The sequence below is a fragment of the Scatophagus argus genome, chromosome 17 (genome assembly GCF_020382885.2).
Source record: "Scatophagus argus isolate fScaArg1 chromosome 17, fScaArg1.pri, whole genome shotgun sequence".
NCBI classification, from domain to species: domain Eukaryota; kingdom Metazoa; phylum Chordata; class Actinopteri; family Scatophagidae; genus Scatophagus; species Scatophagus argus.
In genome coordinates, this window is record NC_058509.1 from 14,558,565 (window position 1) to 14,582,917 (window position 24,353).

At 40.5% G+C, this 24,353-nt stretch overlaps 1 protein-coding gene across 7 annotated transcripts in view; it reads left to right on the forward strand.

The window, feature by feature from the left end:
- The window catches only part of col16a1 (collagen, type XVI, alpha 1), a 67,875-nt gene that overhangs the window by 13,721 nt on the left and 29,801 nt on the right, over positions 1 to 24,353 (forward strand). For 5 of the 7 annotated variants that reach the window (XM_046416726.1, XM_046416723.1, XM_046416724.1 and 2 more), the window contains 15 exons: positions 2,549 to 2,617; positions 2,708 to 2,825; positions 8,726 to 8,849; positions 9,597 to 9,878; positions 10,493 to 10,573; positions 13,033 to 13,101; positions 17,668 to 17,700; positions 21,495 to 21,530; positions 21,632 to 21,682; positions 21,957 to 21,989; positions 22,154 to 22,198; positions 22,757 to 22,795; positions 22,948 to 23,010; positions 23,969 to 24,013; positions 24,117 to 24,212. In XM_046416726.1, the coding sequence (XP_046272682.1) occupies positions 2,549 to 2,617; positions 2,708 to 2,825; positions 8,726 to 8,849; positions 9,597 to 9,878; positions 10,493 to 10,573; positions 13,033 to 13,101; positions 17,668 to 17,700; positions 21,495 to 21,530; positions 21,632 to 21,682; positions 21,957 to 21,989; positions 22,154 to 22,198; positions 22,757 to 22,795; positions 22,948 to 23,010; positions 23,969 to 24,013; positions 24,117 to 24,212 (1,184 nt within the window). The remainder of the gene's footprint in view (positions 1 to 2,548; positions 2,618 to 2,707; positions 2,826 to 8,725; positions 8,850 to 9,596; positions 9,879 to 10,492; positions 10,574 to 13,032; positions 13,102 to 17,667; positions 17,701 to 21,494; positions 21,531 to 21,631; positions 21,683 to 21,956; positions 21,990 to 22,153; positions 22,199 to 22,756; positions 22,796 to 22,947; positions 23,011 to 23,968; positions 24,014 to 24,116; positions 24,213 to 24,353) is intronic. The other 2 variants (XM_046416727.1, XM_046416729.1) reach the window with 2 other exon arrangements.

Genomic DNA, 24,353 nt, shown 5'->3' on the forward strand with positions numbered 1-24,353 from the left:
CTTACTCCTGACAAAGCCTTCATCTTGAATCTGTCTGATGGAAATGGGGCAGTGATGAGCAGGAAAAAAAAAAAAAAGAAAAAAGAAAGTAAACTGCAAGGAAAAGAAGGACAGGTAGATCTTGCCATCTCTTGACTTCAGAAATTCTGAGATGGGAGATGCAAAGATAAGCTCTTTGGTGTGTGAATATGAATGTGTCTTTAAAAGGCAGCAGTGTCTTTGTGAGACTGCAGAGATGTGCTTTGTGCTGAGCTAGCAGATAAGGTTTCAGGGTGGACAAGTAAGGTTATAAATACTGCGTGTGTGAGAGAGAGATAGAGAGAGAAAGAAAAAAGGATGTAAGATAGAATGCAAGAGTTTCAAAGAGCTCAGAAGACTCTAAACTTGTTTATGATATTTCCTGTACTTTTCACTGTATGTGCTACTTTGTTCAAGAGTCACTTTCAATTCATGCAACTTGTTTGACTTTTAATCTCAAGTTTCTCTCAGCTTCCCACAACAACACCACTGTTTGACATCTCTTTTCCACACTTTGATTTGTACTTGTAGACAGCAATAAGAGAATGAAACACTGCAGGCAGACAAGCTGAATGTGCTGGGTTTTGGGTTTCGGTCTTTGCGTTTTTAACCCAGCAGCTGTGCGGTGTCAAGTGATGAACTTGATAATAGGTGATGGTTTTAATTTTTTCTTGAACTGACTTCCATGAAATTAAATTCTTAACTCTTAATTAAAATCGGATGGATGTTTTTATTTGAGTAATTATGTTAGGCTCTTTCCTTGTGTTTTGATGTGACGATTAGCCTGGATAAAGTTAATCTGTAGTTTGAAATACCGACAGTGTGCTGTTGTTGCATGCTGCAGGACTACTCACCATGCAGTGCACTTCGCGCTTCATTGAAAAGACTGTCTCAGCATCTTTGTCGCACTGAATCCAATAACATTTTGGTGTCTAGTAGTTTTTTCTTCATTCTTTTGTCTTCTACACTTTAGTAACAACAATCAATATGACCTTCATAGGTATACTACATCCGATTACACCATTTGTTTGTGCATAAACAATTAACTGTTAGCCCCATCCATCTTTCTTACTGTTTTTATGCCTGACTTCAATTTCACACAGAAGTAAGCCAGAGTAGCACAATTACCTAGCACAAGCTAATGCTAAGACTAAACCTCTATCAGTTGGTTTAAATTACTATCTCGTGCTGACTTTTTAATCTTTACAGCTGACTTGTTTTAAAAGAAGAATGTTCTTTCACGATAGCTACATACATGATTTATTGCTGAAAGGTCGAGGCTAAAGCTTCTTTCAGTCCCACACAAAAAGTTAGCATCTCATTAGTTCATGTTCAGGTTGGTTAGAGGATGTTTTTGTTCTTGTATCGCAACACGCATTAACTTTAGGATGGTATGAAATCTAAATGTAAAAATACATATTTCGTCAAGTAACAGTGGTTACATCATGCTTTGTTGAATTTTAACAGTATGCCTCAGTTTGACATTAGGAATGGCTGATGAGGAAGAGGATAAGAAACTGAACTTCCCCATGCCAAATAAACAGAAAAGGGCCACTGTCATTACTCTAAATACTGGTAGCACACTGGAACCCAGTGTGGGGATCCCAAACAGACAATTCATACTCATATTCTCTTATCTCTGGAAGTTACACAAGATTACTTTACATTACTAAACATCACTCCTAAAACTCTTTCAGAGGATTGCTCTTATCTGGTCTACATGGACATCACTTCAGCATGAAGGGAGGTGCTGAATGAGGTTTAATTAAAATATCTGACCTTCCTCTCACTCATAAATGATTTCAAATATTACTGACAGCAACAAGGCTCAGAGAAAATTATTAGGTTGTGTTTTAACACAACACAGAGCATAACCAGCTTCCAGATTCTCTGCAGTCATAGTAAAAAAAAAAAAAAAAAACTTTTTGAAAAACTGCGCCCTGCAGAACGTCTGCCTCGGGGCCTAGGTCCTTGGCCCCAAAGAGATCAATTAACTGCAGATCACAGTGATTCACAGGGTCCATGTCTACCTGTACTAACCCGATTTTTCTACACATCTCACATCTCTCCCCATCGCTCTGACAGGCAACACTTTTCTCTGCAACCTCCCCTGACAGGGTGAGAACATATCCATCAAACAGAGGCTACCACGACAGACAAGCTTGGTGCTCGACAACCTGTCAGACTGGGCTGTGTTCCTCTCTGCACAACTTTGCCCCCATTTCATCTGACTCTCTGTGTTTTACAGTCTTTTTTTTCCACTCTATTTCAACCCCGCGAACTCCCTTTGTTTTCCTTCTACATCAGTATTTCTGTTATTCTCAAATGTGTGTATGTTTGAAGTTGCCTCTGCTCTCTCAAGCAAACTTTGTCCATTTGCCCTAGCAATAAGTGTGAATGGTGATATTTGGGACAGTTTCTCCAGAGACTGATGTGCCCTCATGAATGCTTGACTTATAGTGCATTTTAGGGTTTTTACTGTTTACATACTCCCTTTTTTGACTGTATTTCTTTTTAACTATCTCTACAGATGTTTTGTGCCCATTCTTACAAGTGGATGAATGGAAGTTTCCTCAGACGACCAGGCACAATATCACTGGTAAAAACACAAGCTAAAAACCACAAACAGACACATATCCTTCTCAGAGTTTTGTTGATGTGGATGCTGATATATGCCATTTCTTGACAGGTTTTAATCTGGTGAGGCGATTCTCCCTGCTCAAGAGTCCAGATGTCAAGAAGATCCGCAACCCCAGAGGACCCGTCATCCTCCGCCTGGGCAAGACCGCACTCCTACGCCCCACAGAGTAAGTTTAGAGTACATGTCCCTCACTTGCTCTTTTTCCAGCACCTCCAGACAAAATAATACATCTCCCACAAACACACCAGTGTGCAGCTTTAGGTGGCAGAGAATGTATTACAGGAAGTGAAATAAAGTGAATTTTCTGCTGGATTATCCGCTCCCTGTGTTGACTGGCTCTCGCTTTTCATGCCATGTATGAACAAAGAAGAAGGCAGGAAGACTGAACACCCTACAGCTAATCAGCCTCTGAACCCTTACTCAACATGTCAGTGCTGTCCAATGGATCATGTATAAAAGCAGACATTTGGCAAACCCTGCACCATGGGTCAATTTCTGATTGCATTTCCAGAAATACCACTTCATTTCCCTCACCACAGACACTGGCTTGTAAAGCTGAACTCTAACAACCTTTTGGGTTTCCGGTTGTGACCGCATATACTTAATGAAAGTAGTTTTCATATGAAATGTCGGGTTTATTTGCTTGAGCAAAAACTGTAGGAGTGATGCCTTAATTACTTGACATGATGCATTTGTCAGTTGAAAAAAAAAAATAGTTACCAAATAATAGTTACAAGGGTATGAATTTAATAGCCGTATTTGAGAGTCTGAGCTTGTTCTCAACTTGTTTCTGGGCGAAGAGACCTGCTGCCATAAAATCCAACTGAGCACGGCCTCTTTGCACAACATGGTTTTGCAGCTTGACATGGTGTAATTATGCTTTACTGCATTTTCTTGTTATTACACAGTACTTGGGTGTAGATTGTGTTTGGAACTGCGTGACAAGTGCTTATTAGGGTTACATGCTGGCTGTTTTTTGGTCCTCTTTTTTTGTTTTTGTTTTTTTTTTTTTTTGGTTGGTGGGGCTGAGCTTCTTCTATCCACTGATAAAGCAGTTTTTCAGAACTTGCCAATTGGGTCAGCCTGGAGTATTTTATCACTCTGTCCAGCATTGTCAGCTCCACTTGCTTGAAGGCCTGATAAATCTGTCTACAAAACAGTGTTTTTCGGTAGAGACATTTTGTTCTGAAAGTGTCACAAATATTGTTTGTCACAGGCTTATAGAGTAGTTGTTCTTATGAGAAGGGGGTGGGGAAGACTAAAAAAACTGTCACTTCTCAGGAAATCAGTATCTTTGGAGCCAAAGAGGAAAATCCAAGATGTTTTTGTTTTGCCTCTAACCATACAGAGAGAGAAAGGGAACACCATTCTCTGTCTTTTCTCTGCTGCTGGCTTGGGATTTTGTTATGGTGCAGTGTTTATTGAAATTTTGATACCATCGAGGGCTTTGCTGTCAGTTTTGTCAGTGAAGAATGCTACCTGAGTGACTTCTTTTTAACTCAGACAGAAAATAATCAATGTTTGCACATCAGCCTTGCCTGTTGGCTGCCTTTTTTTCTGCTTCTCTCCATACATAGGACTCACTGTCTTTGGTCCATGTTTCTCAAATTGACTAAACAGAATCAGAGGAGAAGGTTGCTTTTTTACTCTTTCCTTTTATCCTTTGTCTTCGTGTCTCACCGAAAAGCAGACAGAATCAGAGAGGACTATCTCTTCACATCAGTTAGTCATAATGTTCCCTGTCTTTAATTATTTGCTTTTCTATTTCTTTCTTTCTTTTTTTTTTTTTTTTTTTTTTACTTTTGCCTACTTAACTTGCACTGAATGGAAGGGTTTCAGGCATTTAGAAAATAAGAGTGGAGGCGGAGAACAGATGGGCGATTAAGGGATGTAGTGGTGAGGGAACAAGAGGGTTAAAGGTTTAAATCCAGGCAATAAGTGAATGCATCAGAACAAACCCTCAGGCTTGTTCTCTGGCTTTTTCTCTCAGTAACAGTATGAATGTGTGTGTGGATGTGCATGTGGTTGCATCTTTTCCAGTCCCAGAGTATATACTATATTTCTGAAACTGTGTAATACATGGCGTCCATCCACCACAGGCTCCCTGTCACTCAAGCAGCTTTTTAATTCATTGCTGGCGAGTTTGACTGAAGTGTGAGACGTGTACTTTAATTGGGAAGCAGCGTTGTGCTTTGTATCAGAGGCTAATCCATTCAGCTAATCCAAGCAGACGCAGATGAGTGACAGTCAGATGAAGCTACTTGTCTCTCACATCTTTCAGATGTTTACTGACAGTGAAATGGGCACCAACCACAGCTGGTCATATGCATTTTAATTCCAGCAGAATATGTGATTTCTTTTAACCTGTTCATATATATATATATATATATATATATATATGGCTATGCTATGAGAAAGACACGGGAATCAAGTCTTTGAGCTAATGGCATGAGGCCAAAATCACAGCTATTCATGACAGAACAGAGAGGCATGAACTGAACACTACAACTCTTTATACAATAAGCAGCTTGTTGCTTCATTTGGGAAACACAATAGTAGAATTAATTTCCACTTAAAAATCAACCAAATTATAAGCAACCAAAGAAAAAGAGTGCAAAAGTGAGGGCATTGATGCCAACATGTAGGAGGTGAATAACAGAAAAGCTAAAGAGCAGAGCACTGATTTTATTTTTGGAGAGTAAATATGGCACCTATGATATGCTGGTACTTTTTACAAAGATACAGTATCTCAGATTACATCGGCACGGGGGGATGTTAGCTTGTCCAACTAATACTGACATATTTTTAGCTATGCTATTGGCATAGCTCTAGGAAATGCAGTGACAGTGCTGGTCAGTTGTGTGGTTGTTCCACACCACTTGGTGAAATATCTCAGCAACTTTCAAATAGCTTACCATGAAGTTTTATACAGACATTCACAATCCACAGAGAGGAAATAAAATTACTTATTGTGATCTCCTGACTCTCCAGATTGGATGGATTGCTATGAAATGTCATGCCCTGTATAGATTCATTTGGTAGTCAGTGAGCTATACTCACTAACTACCCTACTATAAATTATTTGTTATGCAAAAAATTTGCTGGTTCCACATTCATCAATGGATTTGTTGCTATAGAACCTTAGAGTCTTTGGGTTGTGGACTGTTGTTTGAGCAAAAGTAGGAATTTGGCAATGTCACTGTGTGCTCTGTATAATTAAGATGAGCAATTTTCACAGTTTTTACAAACAACATGATTAATTGGTCAATTGTGAAAATAATTGACAGATTAGTCAATAGTGAAAATAATCGTTTCATTCATGTTACAATCAGAATAAAATGTAATACCTGGTTTAAGACTAAATAATTATGAAACTAATGCCGCAACCATCAGCTTTGGCTTTGTTTTACTAATTAGTATATGTAAATTTAGGAACACGCTCAAGTGGCTAAGATAATGAACATGGTTTTACTAACGTCAAACGTCAGCATGTTGCCATTGTCATTCTGAGTATGTTATCAGACTGATATTAGCATTTAGCAACAATCTATTGATATCTAAGACTAAGCATAGTCTTGCATGGCTATAGACTAGCCTTCCTTTCTGGGGTGAATAAGGCTTGACCAGTGCTGTCGCTGCTGATATGAATCATAGCAGGACACCATCAGCAATACATAAATTCCCATATCCAAAGTATATTTATGCATGTATGTGCTTTCGTGTCTACCCCCACCCTCCCCCTTCGCCTGGCCGACTATCAGGATAGTTCTCCCTTGTGAGCCGGGTCCTGCTCAAGGTTTCTTCCTGTTAAAAGAGAGTTTTTCCTTGCCACTGTCTGCTTGCTCGGGGGTTCAGGCTCTGGGTTTCTGTAAAGCACCTAGAGACAATTTTGATTGTAAAATGTGCTATATAATTGAATTGTATTGGTATATGTGCTGCTGTCTGTACATTTCTTTTTTTTTCTAAAGTTGTATACATACATTTTTTTTAAAATAAAAAAAAACTGCACCGTGTAACAACATTTTGCCACCAGGGCTTTATTTTTTCTTTTATGTCTCAGCTTCAAGCTGTTTGAAATTCAATTCATTCTAGTGTGTAATGTATTGAGGGATAGAAACCCTCTCCATTGGAAGCAATTGATTCCAGTTCAGTTAGAACTGGGTATAAGGGTGCATATACCTCACCAGGTGATATTTCCATCTTAAACTAGACATCTGCTTTTTCAACACCAGATTTCCTCTTCCCGTTTTCCCCTGTGCCTCTATGGCTTCCACTGACTTTATTTGAGGAAAGAAAACAAAACAAGAGAAACAGAAGTAACTTTCTTTCAGAGTTTGAAGAGGCTAGATCTGAATCTGTCTGACCTATACTGAGTGATTTATCTCCCTACTGCATCTTTGTGTGTCTGTGGGATTTTTGTGTTTTTTTTTTCTTTTGTTTTTTTTGTCCAGGACTCTGATTGTAATCGGCCAAGGTGATGCACTTCCAACTTTAAAGTCAATAGTTTTGGAGTGGTTTTGTGCCCTGCAGCTTGTGTCACTTATCGGCCGCAAAGCAACTCTGTTTTCAACATCGATGTCTCTTTCTTTCACTTTTTGTCTGTTTTTCTGTCACTCACACACACACTCTTTCCATCTTCATATCTTCTACACACATACTTGGGGATTAGCTGATATGAAGCTTTCATTTTTTCACAATAAACCCATAATTTGTTGGTCCCATAGTTTTCTCTGTGTGTCTCATTCTTTCTCTCTCTCTCTCTCTCTCGCTCTCTCTCTCTGTATCCCTCCTGGTGTCCAGGTTTAACATTTTCTCTTTCTCACCTTTTCTTCTACTCATCCTCTCTTTGTTTTGATGTCCTGTAGTTGGCTGTTTTCCCTTGGATCTTCCCTCAGTCATAAATCAATGTCAGCCCACTTCTAGGAGTGGGAAACCAGCTGCCAGCATCAACAATTGTGTGTGTGTGCGTGTGTGTTTGTGTGTGTGTGTGTGTGTGTGTTTGTGCAAAGAGGGAGAGAAAGAAAAGAGCAAGAGAGAATATTTCAAAGCGTTCACCATCTCAGTGAGCCTGCATTTCACTGGGCTTGTTTGTGAACCATTCATCTCTCAGTAAATCTACTCACATGCATTCAGTGAATATTTTTGTGTATGTGTGTGTGTGTATATATTTGTGCCCTTAGATGCCCTTGACCAAAACTGAGGGATGGGGATTGCCGGACTGTATCTGCTATGAAAATGAATGCCAGGAGGTTACACGCAACGGGCTCTGCATTGTACTGCTGGCTACAGTCACACAGTGTGGGGACAAAAGCAGCAAGGGGAAAAATAGGGAAAGAAAAAAAGGTAGTCACACAGGAAGCAGAGATAAGATTACTTTGTCATTCACCCTCACTGATCAAAACATCAAAGGTAGGACTAAAGGACAGGTATATGCACCCAAAAGTTGTTTTAATTTGTCAAAAGCTTGATTCATTGTGATGTTAGCTCTCTTGCTGGCAGTCGCATTTGTGTCAAGATGGTCTTTTTTGTCCAAGAGTGACATCCAGCAGTGTTTTTAAACCACAATTTCCACACACGTTAAATGAAGAAGTTCTCATGTGGTATTGCAGGAGGCTTTGGGGTTGTTTAAAGGATAGAGCTTTGCTGATACCTGATCACATTTTTCAAGTAACTTGGCCAACATTGTTCATCTATAGACCTGTAACCAGAGGGAAGGGATACGAGTTGATGGGGTGTTCAGTGTCATGTATAGCTTCTTTGTCACCTTTTTCTTCTGGTTGAATACCCACTGTGTACTTCCATTTTGACACACAAGCTTGAGGTTATAAATTTGCAGTCTTCAAGCCCGAGCCAAGATAATCTTGGGTTATTTTTCTTGACAAAGGTCCTCAAGTGACAGAGGACGATATTAAACTGTTTTCCCAGGGTGTAGTAGACTGAAATTTCTGGATAAAGTTGGTGTTGGAGTTCCACTGTAAACTCTTCTGTATTTAGTTTGGGTGTTCCTCAGCTGCCACGTATTGAGAAGTGACGTGCCCCTGACCCTTCTGAACTTGTGTGTTCCAGTCAGGTGTTTCCTCATGGCATACCCGATGAGTTCACCCTGATCTTCACCCTGGCGTTAAAGAAAGCTGCCCTGAGAGACACCATCTACCTCTTCCAGATATCTGATCAGCAGGGATACCCACAGGTGCAGCTCACTCTCACACTTTGTGCCCTCCTGTGTCTATTTCCTCTCATTTCTACTTCTTCCCTGTCTCATTCCCTGCTTCCCTTTGCTCTCTCTTTCTCAATCTCATACCTTTTGTTCATCTTGCCTTTTGTCTACTCATTCCTCTCATCTCTCTTTTGCATAGTCATCCACTTTCCCCTTCGATTTATTTCCTCCCGTGACACCTTTTCGATTCTTTCTCGCTTTCATTCCACGTGTCTTTTGTCCTCTCTTATTCTTCATCTGATCTCCCTATCTCCCATTCCCCATCTCTCCTTTGCTCTTTCCTCGATCATCTTCTGCTCTCCTCTTTCATTCACCTTCATTGTTATTCATGTGTGTTCCATGATGAAGCGCTGGAGTCCCTCAGAGTCCCCATAATCAGTCTGAGTCTGAGGCCAGATTTAAATACTCAGTGTGTATGATGGATGGAAGCCAAGTTGCCTCATTAGGAGTGATTGATCGGCTGTACTGCACGCGTGTGTAATTAATATGTCTTCTCCTTTCCTTCATCTCTGCTGCTATGTTCTACAGCTTTGTTACGTGGTAGCAGCATGTATTTATTACTCATTGTTACCAATCAGACAGCTAAATTTTTCTTGTGCTTTGGTATGTTGAACACAGTGTTTGGTCTTTAATTAGCATCTGTGCATATTCTTGTACCACTATACTCCCACTCAACTCCTGTCTGTGCCCTAACCCTCACATCTTCACCCGATAACGCAGCTTTCTGTAGACTTCAATGGCCCCGATGGTACCCTGTCTCTGCGTGCCAGGGGCGTAGACCCCACAGCTGACCAGGTGAGCTGTGTCTTCGCTGGTGAGGGGGTGGAGGCTCTGATGGACTTGCGCTGGCACAAGGTGGCCCTCAGCGTGCAGCACGAAGCTGCTTCTCTCCATGTGGACTGCAGCTCCATTGAGACCAAACCCCTGGAGCCCCGTGGAGATGTGCCAACTGATGGACACACTCTGCTGGGTATTAAGGCTTCAGATGCTAGGCCTGTGCAGGTATGGATCTATCCAGGACTGAAAAGGACACTACTGAAATGAGAGAAGAATTTTCATGAACTTTTAAGTGTATGGACACAGTGAAATGTATGTGAGAACCAATGTTCCATAAAGGTCTTTGTACTGAAACATGTAATTCTTTCCTTGTGTGCATGCTTGTAATCATAGTTGGGTATATGAGTGGGTATTTTAGATCATAAGCTACACCCCTGATGTGGTGCTTTCTTTGAGGCAATCTCAGTCAGTCCTGATTAAACAAGTGTGGGGCCTGACTTGGTGAGTGGGCCTGTAGTGAGCCTGTTGACACTGAATGGATCCAGTAATCCAGGCACTTAGTTTGGTGATCAATTAACTGGCTCATTTAGAAAGCAGGCAGGGTCTTTTGTCAAGGGCAGGGAGGATGTTCATACATGCCCGTACACACGTACACATACATGTAAAGCTCCTGACAAAGTGCTTTCCTAATAATTTATATAAATGAGAAATTAATTTGGCTTTCAACCTTTTCTATTGCCTCATTCAAACTTTATTTACATCATTACATAAACAACCCATAGGACTTAAGGACACCTACATGTTAAATATGCCTTCTCTTTCTCTCCCCATTTTCTTAGATGGACATTCAGCAGTTGATGCTGTATTGTGACCCCTCCCTCGCCATTCAGGAGGCCTGCTGTGAGATACCTGGGGCACGGGTGAGTCTGGCAACCCATACTAACTGATAAACAATGATTAACAATAACACAATACCACTTTTTGTGGTGCACAGACTATTCACATCTGCTGTACAGTCATTCTGTCCTACACAATCCTATCTAATGCAAATAATGGTAAACCTGAGTTTTCGCAATACCGTGTGAAAATTCTCAGTTTTGGTATATTTTTGTACATTAATTAGATATAATAATGTCTTAATTGGACAGGTTTACATGTGTTGATTGGCTAATTGTCTTCTGAACAGGCCAACTGGTTTGTTGTCAGTTTTTGTGCTAAGTACCTAATTGCCTGCTAGCTATAACTGTATAAGTAACTTACATGAGAGTCATATCAGTCTTATTCAGCTCTTTGCCAGAAACCTAATAAGTTTATTTCCAAAAACATCAAATCATTGCATTAACAAGATGCGGGGTGTTCATGTGCTATAGTCCTGTAACTGTTACAGATTCACTGACTTTCACAAGGATTCTTGTGCAGTGGTGATGTTTCTTAACCAGAGAGTTGGACCTCTCATGCCAGCTCAAATGGCACCTATTTAACGGGATGGCCACTTTGCCACACCAATCCTAACATGGGACAATGGTGAGATATGGGTTTGGAACATCATCACAGGAAAGGGTTTTCCCACAGTTTTAACATGATTTCTTTAGAGATTTCAGGCTCACACAAATCATAACTTCGGTCAACAGGCGCCTTCCACTCCACTCTTTAAGAAGTACACTGAATAATCTTCTGGAGCACTTTGGAGCAACTTCTTTCATCAGTTAAACCTAATCTGAACTTCCCTTGTGACCCTAAAACACCAACTGTTGATGCTGCTTCACAAAAAGTTGTAGATAGAAGCTGTGTTTGCCTATTAAGAAGAAAAAACACCCTAAACAGTCTCTGCATTTGTCAACACTTGTGTTATGCTCATTTATTTCTCATTTTACGTGATCTCATGTTAGTTAACAACATATTCTTCAGAGGCTTTGTTTAACATAGGCTATTAGCTTTGTTGAGTTCACACTTCACAAGAGGCAGCTCAAATATTAGTTCACAGATTAAAATAAGCTACTTCACATTCATAGTTCACATTTTTGAATTCTGAAGTTCACAACAACCAGCTTCAGTACAACCGGTCGCTATATCTGAATATCCACTAGCCATGTTGACATGGCAGGTTCTCTTAAGCACAGTGCCATTTTTAGCACATTCATGATGCATGCATGATGCATGATACATTTATAATGTATTAAGACTACAGATTGACAAGGGTAATTCCAATGTGTGCAATTATATCACATCATCTCTGTTTTTTTCGTGATATTATTGTTTTTACTCCAAAACTGTGACTAATTGAAAGTATTGCTTCAGAAGTGCAGTTTCCAACACTGTTTCTTCTTCTGTAGATTTCTCTTTCTGTCTCTTGTCTACCTCTTCCTCCAATTTGTATCTCTTTGTATTTATTGTGTGCAGGCCTAAGACAAAAGTCTCATCAAAACAGAAAACAGATTCACCGGACCTAAATAGCAGTATGTTTCTTTTGGGCATGTAGGCAAAACAGAGCAGGTGATTGTTCAGTGATGGGAAGAAGTGCAAACAGACATTTATTGAGTTTATGGTTAAGCTGAAGGTATTTTTGTGCAGCCAACCTTTTTTCAGATTTCTCCAGGGTGTCTGTGCTCATGTCTGTGTGCACAGGCACATATGTCGTATTCATTACCAAATTAAATTATGAGAAGGATAAAGATAGGGTGCGAAGTTCCTTCAGACGTCTGAAATTGTAGCATATTCTGGGAGAAGAACCAAATGGTCTGAATTAGAGAGTTTAGAGAATGAAAACTATTCTCTTTGCTCAAGGCATGGTTGCTGCAGGGCTCCCTCCAAGCTGTCTTTGAATTTGAAATCAGGGTGGATGAGCATGTGCTTGTATATAGACACTCACCTGCATCCATGGATGCTGCAAAGAAATGTTGTATTTTACTGTATTTTCATCAAATTTACAGTTTCAGCTGGAGTCAAAGATTAGGATGGAAGACAGGAGAAGACATTCAGTTGCAACATTATGTCGAATCATATAGTGGAGATATTGCCTTTGAATTTGAAACTATATACTTTAATTGCATCTGTACAGTGACATGGTAATACAAATTACATATGAACATATGAATGATGATCATTATTTTTTTTTTATTTGTTGTGTATATTGTTTCATTTGTATGCTATTTATTTTTCCTGTATTTGTATTCTGTGAAGAAATTTGGTTTTAAAAGCTGCCATGTAAATAAAACTTTTACATACTTACTAAAGCGGGACCAAGAGGTACAAAATGCAGGGCAATTTTTTTATGTCTGATTTTAACTTCTCACCCAGAGTAGAATTGTAGGGTTTAGGTTGGAAATCACCAGTGTTCTTTTACGTTATCATAAATTAGCTGTTCTGTGTATGTTTGCAGTGCCCACCAGATGCACCCAAGAGCCGCCGTGCTGCTGAAAATGACCTGTTGGAAAACTCTTTTAACCAGGTAAATCAAAGCCTACACCTACCCATTGCCCAAAAATTCTCACAGACAGACATTTTAGCATTCTTGCAGATCAGATATAAACAATGCAAAACAAATGTGATCACACACAAACTTCAATACAGGAAATACCATATACTGACAATACACTTCTTCTGTTTTGGTTATTTGACAAACACTTAAATCCAGTAAACTGAGGGACAGTGCTATTGAATCTTCAAGCACTGACCCCTTTATCATGAATTATTACAACATATGATTTCCATCAGATACAGACATAGACAGACACAAAAGTGCTTGGCCTCAAACAGCTTTGTTCTTTGGAGAGTTGGAGTTGTATTGCGTGCTCCTGCTGGCAAGCAAAAAATTGGTCTGTAGGACTTAAACCAAATGGCATTGTTGTTTTCCCTCTCTGTAGAAACTCTGCCGTAGAAAACAGGTTTTCTACTCTGCTGCAGTCTGAGTTTTATATAACTTCAGTTCAGTTGAGTCTGCTGGTAGCAATCGCTCAAAGTGTTGGCGGGCACTGCCGAATGCATGACAAATAGAGCCTTATGCAACACATCGGAGCAGTTTTCTCCACAAATTTCCATGGTGTTTTTCATGGTTGCTTCAGTGCTGTCTGAAACATGAAGTTTGTCCATTATAATGTGATGCCAATTTATTTTTGTTTCCACACCTGCTTGTTTCAACATTCATATTAATGGGATCCACATGCAATTATCTATTCATTAGAGACTGGTGTTTATCTCGTGGAGTTCTGATGTTACGTTAGAGTCTGGCAGACTTCAGGACACAGTAATCAATCCCATAGATGGCTTCAACCTGACACAGTTACAATCACTAAGGCATACCACCTCACTGTGTCTTTTTCTCTCACCTGTCAGTTGTTGCACACTGACTGTTTTAATACGTGTATTAACATGTTTTACCTTTAATGCTTCGATATTCCAGAATGACTGCAAAACTTTTTTTTCCCTTGCGATATAAAATGGGATATGAAAAAAATACTTCCACCAGATATTTTGGCCACTTTAAAGGTAAAAAACAAACAAAAAACCGAACCTACAAATGCTTCTGCTTAATAATACTGTTAAAATGTATGCTAGTCTCAGTGGTGGAAGACAAACAAATTTTTCCTGTAGATTAGTCTTGGAATATTTGACCAAGTAGCAAAAAAGTTGCAGAATGACATTTATGAGTTATCTGCCTCAGCCACCATCGCATGCCCTGCAGTTTTACCTCCACATATGGCCGCATTACAATGTTGATGCTGAAACTGTATATTGTGCAGCCATATTTCAGGCATAATAATAGGTCCACAATCATCCTCCAGATGCATAACTGCCATGAAAACAGCCCAGGCACATTTCTGTCCTCATTTCCCATTTTATGTGTTTCTTTCTCTTTTGCTCTGCTTCACAAGCACATAGACTCATGCACATACATGTACGGACTGACTTGAGTAGTTTCTATTTTAATATGTATGTATTTAAAATGTATGTTAGCTTTGTACACAGTAAATGAACAATGTCATCCAAGTTTCCAGTGTGCAGGCCAGATGTTGCTGAGCCACAGCACTGCTCACATTACACTAAGCCTCAGTGAGTGACAGCATATTAATCTCAGCATACGTGGAATTCCATGCGCTTTGTGTATGGGAGTACTGTACATTATGGCTATGAAGTGGGCGAAAGGTAAACTAGGGTCAGCTGATGGTGAAATGTTCCTTTGGTGACTCCATAGCTTAAAGTCATTGCCCCATCCCTTTAATTTTTGTCCAGTTTTACATGTGAAAATCTCTGGAAACAAAGGTAGCGCTTCAGTGTTTTTTGCGGCTATAGAAGAAGCTCCACAAAGCCTACCAAACTGCCTCAAGTTATGTCACTTGAGTCAGCATCAGAATCAGAATTCTTTTATTTATCCCTGAAGGGAAATTCTTTAATCAGTTAGAAGGAAGACTACAACTTTGAAAATAAAAATAAATCTGGTGTTTGGCATTTGAAAACAGTGACCTTGGTAGATGTCTTCATCCTGCTCCTTATCTCAGCTCACAGCTACATTAACTGCTGCTAGTATTAAACACCCAAATCTCCGACCAAACAGGCAACAGTTGAGTTGCATTGTGGGTAGGCGTTAGTTTTTGACAAGGAAGAAAAATTTGTGGAATAAAAAATTGATAGGAGCATCATATCTTTATGCTGAATGTGAAGCCACCGCCTGCATTCAGTGAGTTTAGCCCAGTGCTTCTCAATTATTTTCTGTTGCGCCCCCCCCCCAGCAAGTAGAAAACAATTCGCCCCCCCCCCCCCCCCCCCCCCCCCCGCCGTGACTATAAATAATAGTAATAATAATATGTAATAATATTTAATAATATGTAATAATAGGATGCTAACAGTGCTCGCTGGTTTACTGAAGTAGCATTCACAAAGCGGGATGATTGTTGGCAATATTCGGCACGTTTTGGCTGAAAAATCTCCAGCGGCTTATCAGCATGATTGGGATGTAATGTCTTCAAGTGGGGCCTTAATTTATTTGGCTTCATGCTGTCCGCTGCCAACATTTTTAGACAGTAAACACACCGGTCTTTCGTCTCCCACTGTAGTCACAGTGAAGCCAAGCGCTACATATGCTTCGTCATATTTCCTCGTCTTAGCTTTCGGGTGAGTTACTTTTGTCTCATTATCTTCGTCTCTCTCCGCCTTTCTTCTCATCCCTGTTAAAAATTTCTTCATGTTGTCTCTTAAGGGTTCGTTTACTGCACTTCATATCGCCTGCTTGGTGCAAAAAAGCCGCTACACCATAGAGCTAATACTCCCTGCGCACACTCTGACAATGAGAGCGCCACTGCCAACTACTGTAGTGGATGTGCAATTACACTTTATTCTGGTACGGCAAAAAAAGCATGTTCCCCAGGGTCACACGCGCCCCCCCTGGCATCGCCCCGCGCCCCCCCAGGGGGGCGCGCCCCACTATTTGAGAAGCACTGGTTTAGCCTAACATAAAGACATGAAAGAAGGGGAAACAGGTAGCCTATGTGATGGTAACAAAATCTGGTTTAAAAAAAAACACTTTCCAAAGTCTCTGATTGTTCCCTTGCAATTCCATAAATGAGATATTGTACATGTCAAGTAAACTTTACTTTCATCTACTCTCAGTAAGACAGCAAATGAGGCTCTTTCCCAACTAAAGCTGGAAAAACCCACCTTATTCCGCACAAACTGGATTAGACTGTAATGTATTCCTGTTCTGTCACAGTTTGTTCCAACTCTTCACTCAAGCTGATACTAATGCTGAGTGAACTTTTTAACCCAAAACCAAACCATGTGTTTTATTGTTTTCATGACCCTCAAAATTCAGTCTACTCAGTTTAGTGGGCTTTAGAATTTAAAATTTGCCAACATAGTTGTGGATAGAACAAGGTTCATCTGTACAGCACTGGTCAGTGAGGATTATGGGATTTACCTACTAATCTACATTTGATAACCAGCCACATCTTCTGGTGATGTTAAACGATCTTTGTCTTTGCAACAACCTGTTGAATTAGGTTTAGTGCAGATGCATGTGTGCCATTGGTTGTGTACCTGTGTGGGTCAGCAGTTATTTCTTTCCTGGGGTATGACAAATCTAGCCCACACTATTGCATTTCTTCCAGCACTGTAAACTTTATTTCTTGCTTTAACCCAGCTTCCATCTGAAAGGTCATCTAATTCTCAGAAGACCCAGTTTCCCTCATTTCAGTGTGTTTCTACTTAAACTTCTTATGTTGAAGTCCAAAACCAGCTGTAAAATGTCTTCTCTCTTCCTCCCCTTTCTAAAACTCTTCCTTTTTCTTTCATTGCTGACTTGTACAAATTGTTTCCGTAAGTTTTCCATTCCTTCCTCCATGTTGTTGACTTTATTGTCTGATTTGTAACTGTACACAGCAGGGTCCATCTCTTCCTTTGCCTGTGGGCTCAAGAGATGCAGTACTTTTCTCCCTGTGTCACGTAATCCTCTTTTATCTCATTTTTCACATAAAGAATAGCTCTTAATGACCCATGTGTGAAACCAAGATGGCTCTTGTTTATTCTTTCCTTGTTGTGTATCTGATGCAATGAATTGTAATGGAAACAAGGTTTAGAGGGAGCTGCTGCACATGAAAACAAGAGATTGCCTGTGCCAAAGATGTCATATGATGTTGATATAATTAGATATTTTCAAATGCAATTGCTACCATTCCTGAGACCATCTTCAAGAGATTCAGTTACTACATACTGCAGCAGAGCTACCAATGACTGGGAATATAAACTATATGCTCAAAGGTTTGAGAAACTTAGATTAATTTCTTGATACAATCTGAGCAAGAAGTAGGTTTCAGTGCTGCCACAAGGGAGAAAACCACACTAAATAATATTTTGTGAATGGCCTTCAAACTATTGCATTCAGCGACAGTTGTGAGTTGTAAATTGCCAGCATTGGTGTACAAACATTTGTATGTGAAGTCAGCAATAGTGGTAATATTGAGGTCATGTTCTGGTGAAAGAGAAAAAGGCCTGATATTCTTTCTTTCTTTCTTTCAACCAACAGGAGATTTTTGCATCCAAAGATCTTGCAGACAAAGTAAGCCTCACAAGCCTTCACTCCCACAACATACACACAGCACAGTATTGAATTTAGAAGGAGACTTGTGGGACACCACAGTGGCTCAGGGCAAGATGATTACCACACAGTAAACCTCAGGCCCCTGCAGTCCAAAGATATGCAGGTTAGGATAAAGAGATTTCCAGCATGTATGTGCTGCTGAAATTCAAATAGGAACGCAATGTGCAGACCATGTGTCTGTGCATCTTCATGTCGTGTGTCTACAAGTTATGCAGGTTACAAAGAGAAATGGTCGATCTCTCTGTCCTGCTCCCTCCCTCATTCCAGCTTGCTGACTGACTGAGGACTGATTTACACCTCATTATGCGCAGAGTCTCAGTCGGGAGTTGCTTCTGCCTATTAATTTTGTCATTCACCTACAATAGGCATGTTCTGTTCACAAATAGAATACAGAACTCCAGACGCTTCATTATGTTGCTCCTGTGTGTGCTTACTAATGCAGCTGGTCGCCTCCCCTGACTTCCTGAATGTAGGTTATTACCTGGGTTGGAGCACACAGCTTGCCCTGCCACTGGGGGTACACAGTTGCAAAGAAACAAAAGTGACTTTCTTCCTTTGTGTGAATTTAATTTGGTCAAATTAAATAGGCAACATTTTTCAGGATAAAAATAGGCATTTTACCCATAAAAATCTGTTGATAATACTACCTGATATTATGCACTACGACACAAATACCAACAAAAATGCCTAGCAGGTCTGTGTATTAATCTGATTAAGTAATAAATGGTCTGAATAAGGGGTAGATTTACCATCTGTGCACAATCCTAATGCTCAGGCAGAAACCAATTTCCATCACATTCTTCATTTCATGCTGCTTTGACCATTCTTCTATAGCTTGTTCCATCAGTGGCTTCTTGGTTATGTGAGTCAAAAGGCTCAGTTCCAGCTAGCAGGAATATGTTAAAGGGTGAATTCATCTGCATCAATTTCTGGGCTTTTAAAATTGGAAACTCCCACTTATCCATTAGCAAAGAGAGAGCAGTAGTGGTCACATGATCTACAGAGTGAATGACGAGGGGGGTCAGGGTTAGTGGCTTTAGCAAGAACAAAGCAGTGAATCAGAAATATAACATTATATTTTCATTGTTTCATGGAGGTTTCATTTAAAAGCACAAAGCCCAGGGGGAAGGTGTGCCACTGCCAAATTTTGTGTGAATTCTACCGAGGTGCATGCTTTACCCTGTTGGCTTTGCATGTCCGGTTCTTGGCTCTATGTGTGTATGTGTCTGTGTCTGTCTGTGGTTCAGCCCCACCCTGCAGGTCTCAATCATGGCGAGCACTTTTGGCAGTCTGGGATGTTCAGCAACATCGTCATGCAGAAACGTACATCAAGAAACAGCTTTTAGAAGAGCTTTCAAAGAGTAGAATTTTTATGCTAAAACATACATACTTCAGCCACATTTGAATGTTCAATTCTGAATTCATTAGGAACACTACTAGGAAGTTACAGAATGGTGTGGAACCTCAAACACACACACACACACACACACACAAATAACACACAAGGTATTCCAGAAGTGAATCCTAGCATCTACTAGCTTTCTTTGTATTAGATCATGTATCAGAAGTAACATGCTTTTGAGACAATGGTACTTAAAGCCCAAATATAATTGACTATACATATTTTGAAAGTTTGTGTTTATACTCATATTAGATTTTTATTTGTGTGTGTTGGGTCTTGCCAAAAAGTGTTGAATGTCAAAAAGTGAGCCTATTCATTTGGATGTTAAACATTTTGATGAGATACTACTAATCACGATACTTTTTTTGTACTGTTATAGCAATTATACATACTGATAACTGACGTAAACCTGCACTAGTAAATATTTGCATATTACTAATGGATAAAACGACTGTGTGTAACTTTACCAGTGGCGAAAGTTCCCTCATCTCCACAGAGCATCCAAGCCGTTTGACAGTTGGTGACCAGCTGATGAATTTAATGGAATATTTAGCAGCTGAAGAACTAGAAGCTGGTAGAGACCAAACCAAAGCTAAAAGCCCAGTGAATATTGGACTTACTTTTTCAGGTCAGGTGAAACATGACCTCAGATGCATGCAAATGTAGCTCTGTGTAGGGTATAGGATGCAGGATGTGTTTGCAAATGTGCAAACATGTTCATCACACGTTCACATTCAAGTGATTAAACCTTAGAAGTTTTGGACAGGGATGTTTCATTCACTAAAGTCTGTGAATTGTACTGCCAGCAAGTGAGCTCACGTAATAGAGGGATTTAATGTACATTAAAAGATTCCACTCAGTTGAAACTTTAACTTATTGCTAGAAGTTCTTCTCACAAAGTTGCATCAGCTGGCTTTACAGTCTGTAGAGGACAACAGCCAAGAGCAGCAGAGAAGGGAATATGGATCAGACAACTTCCAGGTGCCACCAAACAAATAGGACCTGGGCCACGCAACATCCTCTCCATCATAGAGACCCTTTAAAAATGACACACTGCAAAACAACACAAAAGGCTAAGCTCAGGTACACCATTCACACAGACTGAAGAAAGGAAATAAACACATACAGAGGCAAAGAGAGACAACATGAACTCAAGGGAGAGAGACAGGGAAAAGACGACAGGCTCAGTCTCCTGGAGGAGGAAAATCCAGTTCCAAAACATCTGGAATGAGGCACCAACAGCAGGGAGAGGAAGAGAGTGGTCCCTGGGCGGCCGATAGTCCGACTCAGAGAAGTCTGACTGAAAGGAGACAACAAGAAGGAAGAACTAGGAAGAGAGAGGAAGGAGAGAGAGATTGACACAGCTTAAATGCTCATCATGATTGCATCTCATACAACATTAAAAAAAGGCCACAAAAACTAAACCTGTGGCTATTTCATACAATGCACACTGTTGTTTAGTGTTCATAGATTCACAGTGAGACTCTAAGTTAATTAATCTTTATTAAGAGTAGGAATGACACCGCAGTGAGCTCAATGGCAAGGACACTTCAGTGACATTTCATAAAGCACAACAGCTTCGAGACTTTTTCATTTCAAAGTTCAATGTAGAGAACAAACAACAAAGGCATCTGAGGTTTTAAGTGCAACTATGTGAGGATTTGGCTAAGCCCGCGGTCAGACAGGAGCTTGGAAAGAGTGACTCGTCATTGCAGCTGGCCGAGCCAGCCATTGATAGATTTGTAGCTCGTAAGAGGGAGGGGTGTGGAGAAAAGAGGGAGAACTGCACGTTGTCTCTGTGCTGTTACTAACCCGCTTTCATCATCACAGCAATCTCAGTCATTGCTTCAATATATGCAAACTTCCTGGTGTGACTCCTAGAAACACTGGATGAGGGATTCTGTTTTAATTACACGCTTCTGCTAAAAATGCTTCTTTTATTTATAATGGTTATCCTTATTTGGTGTGTGTATGCATATGTGAGTGTTTGTGCCCTCCTGTAAGGAGCAGCTGGTCTTCTCAGTCCTTTGCTGTGGGAATCAGACATTCCTATTGATCTCCGTCTCCCATGGGAGACGTGTGTGTGTATGCACGTGTGTATCTGAATGTGTATGTGTGTGTGTGTGTGCACACTTGCCCACCTCTCATCCTTTTTAACTCCGTACTGTAGCAGCACAGGGATTCAGCCCACAGTTTAGTTTTATGTAACAGTGCCACCACCTGGTGACAACAGAAACTACAACCCATTAACTCCCTTCACAAACCTCCTCTTACTCAGTCACACAGCTCCTTTAGTGAATATTAAATACAGAATGATAATAATTCTCTGTCTGTGTCTGTCTGTCTGTAGTGTGGTGGTTGTTTACTCCTGAATAGGGAAGAAAATGTAAGGATCGCTGATCTTTGCTTTTATATATCTTTCCATTAGAACATGTCAGTAGTATAAACAGTGCACAGTGTGTAACACTATGTGTATATGTGTTGCAGGTTGTAAATCTTGGTGGAATTTCCGGGTTGAAAGGGGAAAAAGGTGACCCGGTGAGTGTTAGACGACAAAGCATACAGACACAAATCTGCGTGTGTGTGTGTGTGTGCGGTGAGACTATTGTCAGTGGAATGTGTGTCATCACATCTGTCCAGACATGCCCAGCGCTGAATAATCATACACACTTATACCCACACTTCGATGGCTCTGTAACCTAATATGATGCTTTCTGTGGACGAATCCACCATCTAATTGATAGGCATTCTTCAGTGCTCACTGTTTCTATTCCTCACCCACAAGCAATCATTTTTCTTTTCTCCATCTTAGGGTGACGGCTGCTCTGGCTCCCATTCAGGTCCAGTAAGTAACTTTTCCATTGCGTCTCTCTCTCTCTCTCGCATAGTGCGCCTCCTTTTGCAGAGAGGCATTGTCTCGTTATTTGGCATGCAGTGTACTATGAGTCTGAAATATGGCCAGAAAGTGGTCTGTCATAATACATGCCAACCAAGTGTCTCTAACCTCAGTGCACACAGGGACCCAAGGGCCAGAAGGGAGAGAGAGGCGAGCCAGTGAGTGCCAGTTTTCTTCTTTAGGTTACAGCATCACATCCCACTGCCTTGCAGCCCTACTAACCCTTCAACTATTTAGTTTGATCTCTATTCAAAACCTAATTTTCAAGCATCCAGTCCCAGTATTAATTATGTAAAGGGGATGAGTGTGTGCTTTGTATGTTTATTTTTACTGGTAAGCTTGTGTGTGCATGGATTTATGTGTGCAGGTCTCTGTGATTGTCTCCATGCATATGTTTCTATGTATACATGCATACACATAGATATAGATATCTCTATCTTGAATTTCCCTCAGGATCAATAAACTATGTGTATATATGTATATATATCTATCTATATATAGATAGATATATATATATGTATGATTGCATGCATAATATTGATTGTTTCTCAGGATGTGTGTGAGTGGAGCATATGGGTCCAGCTGGTAGTCCACATGGGTTGCTGACTGGTCACTGTGTAGCTGTGTTGTTTGCTATGCTCCAGTGGTGTGGGTGTGATGTCTCTTTAGAGCCAGGTCATTGATCTGGACCTTGTCTCCATCCCTTCTCTCCACAGGGGCAGCCTGCCAACTGGGGCGAAGCAGTTGGGTACAAGGTGAAAGGTTTAAGAAACTTTCCGTGATGAATAGTGAAGATATGACCTTTTAATGTTCATATAATTAATTTCTAACCCTTTTGTTATTTTCCCTTGTCTCTTACTCTGTATGGTTCTCACCTTCATTTTTTTTTTGTTCTGGCTCTGCCTAGGGAGAAAAAGGTCAGAAGGGAGATCCTGGACCACAGGGTCTCACAGGCACTCCAGGGAAGGACGTAGGTGTTTTTGTGATTTTTTTTTTTTTCTTTTTTGCCTTTTGTTCTCTTTTGCTTTGCCCTATAGAGTTTTTGCCATAAGAATCAGTGAACATGCCTTTTGGGCATAGAAATTGCTTTGAGGTTAAGTCAAACAGTTAACTTGAATTATATATTTTCAATAGCACAAATGCTAAAGTCAGCATGCATTTACAAACGCACACACATCCACTTACACAGCCAGTTTTATCAGGCTAAGAGCGGATATTCAGTAAACTTATATGGTATTACTCTTTAAGCTCAGACTCCCATTGATATCTGTGCTTCCCCCTCCTCTCTCCCATGGCGTTAAGTCGGCTGTTAATGCCTGTTAGATTAGGCTAGAGCAACAAAGCTTGCACAATCAATGCTGCCTCATTGACTGTTCTGTTCGTCTTTCACACAGGCAGCCGCCTATTCATGAAGACTTAAACCTTATAATCTTCCCTGTTCAGAGCTGTGATCCTGTAGACGCATGAAAAGTTTTGAGGAACAAATTACAACGTGTGTGTGCTCTGGGATATTCCCCTGGTTTTGGGCACCGTACACTCTCACATTTAGCTCTTCACCAGGCTAAGTGCTTGTCGTGGACAGATGGATTTGGTGGAGGATAGATTTTCTTAAGCCTCCCATCCATCTGACATTGTGAATATGAATGTGCTTGTTGATGTGACTTGAATCAGGCAGGCAGAAAATATTGCATATGCACCACTGAACATAATAGGCTGTATCTTACAGGCTCTAAAGTTCTCCCTTTTTCTATTTCCAATTGTAAAATGTCAAACAGATGAGGGAAATCAACAAGTGTCTAAAAGGTTTATGAAGACATCTTGGAAATAGATTTCTGTCGAGCTTGTTTGATTATACTGGGTTGATACTGATGATGTTACTGACCTGTACGATGCTGTCACTTTCCTCTCTGTCTGTCACCATTTCCCAGGGTCAAGCAGGGTCCATCTGCGTAGTTGGCCCCAAGGGACAGAAGGTCTGTCTGCATTAAGTCTGAGAGTTTCTACCATCACCCTGTCTGTCACATGCATTCAGTTCAGTCTGGATTTAATAGAGCTGTGTTGAACTTGCTTTTCCAGGGTACCCCAGGTTCGGTGGGTCCTGAAGGGTTGGCTGGGGAGCCAGGTAAGCCTGGACCACCAGGCCCCCCGGGACTTGGAAAGCCAGGCCTACCAGTAAGTGTGTTTATTTATTTAAGAACTCTGAAAGAAGAAAAAGAAGCTGATATGCACTCACTGGATGGTGTCATTTCGTTGCTTATCTTAATGGCCTTACATTTGTCTTACAAATGGTCTCAGACCAAAAAGTGCTTTTAT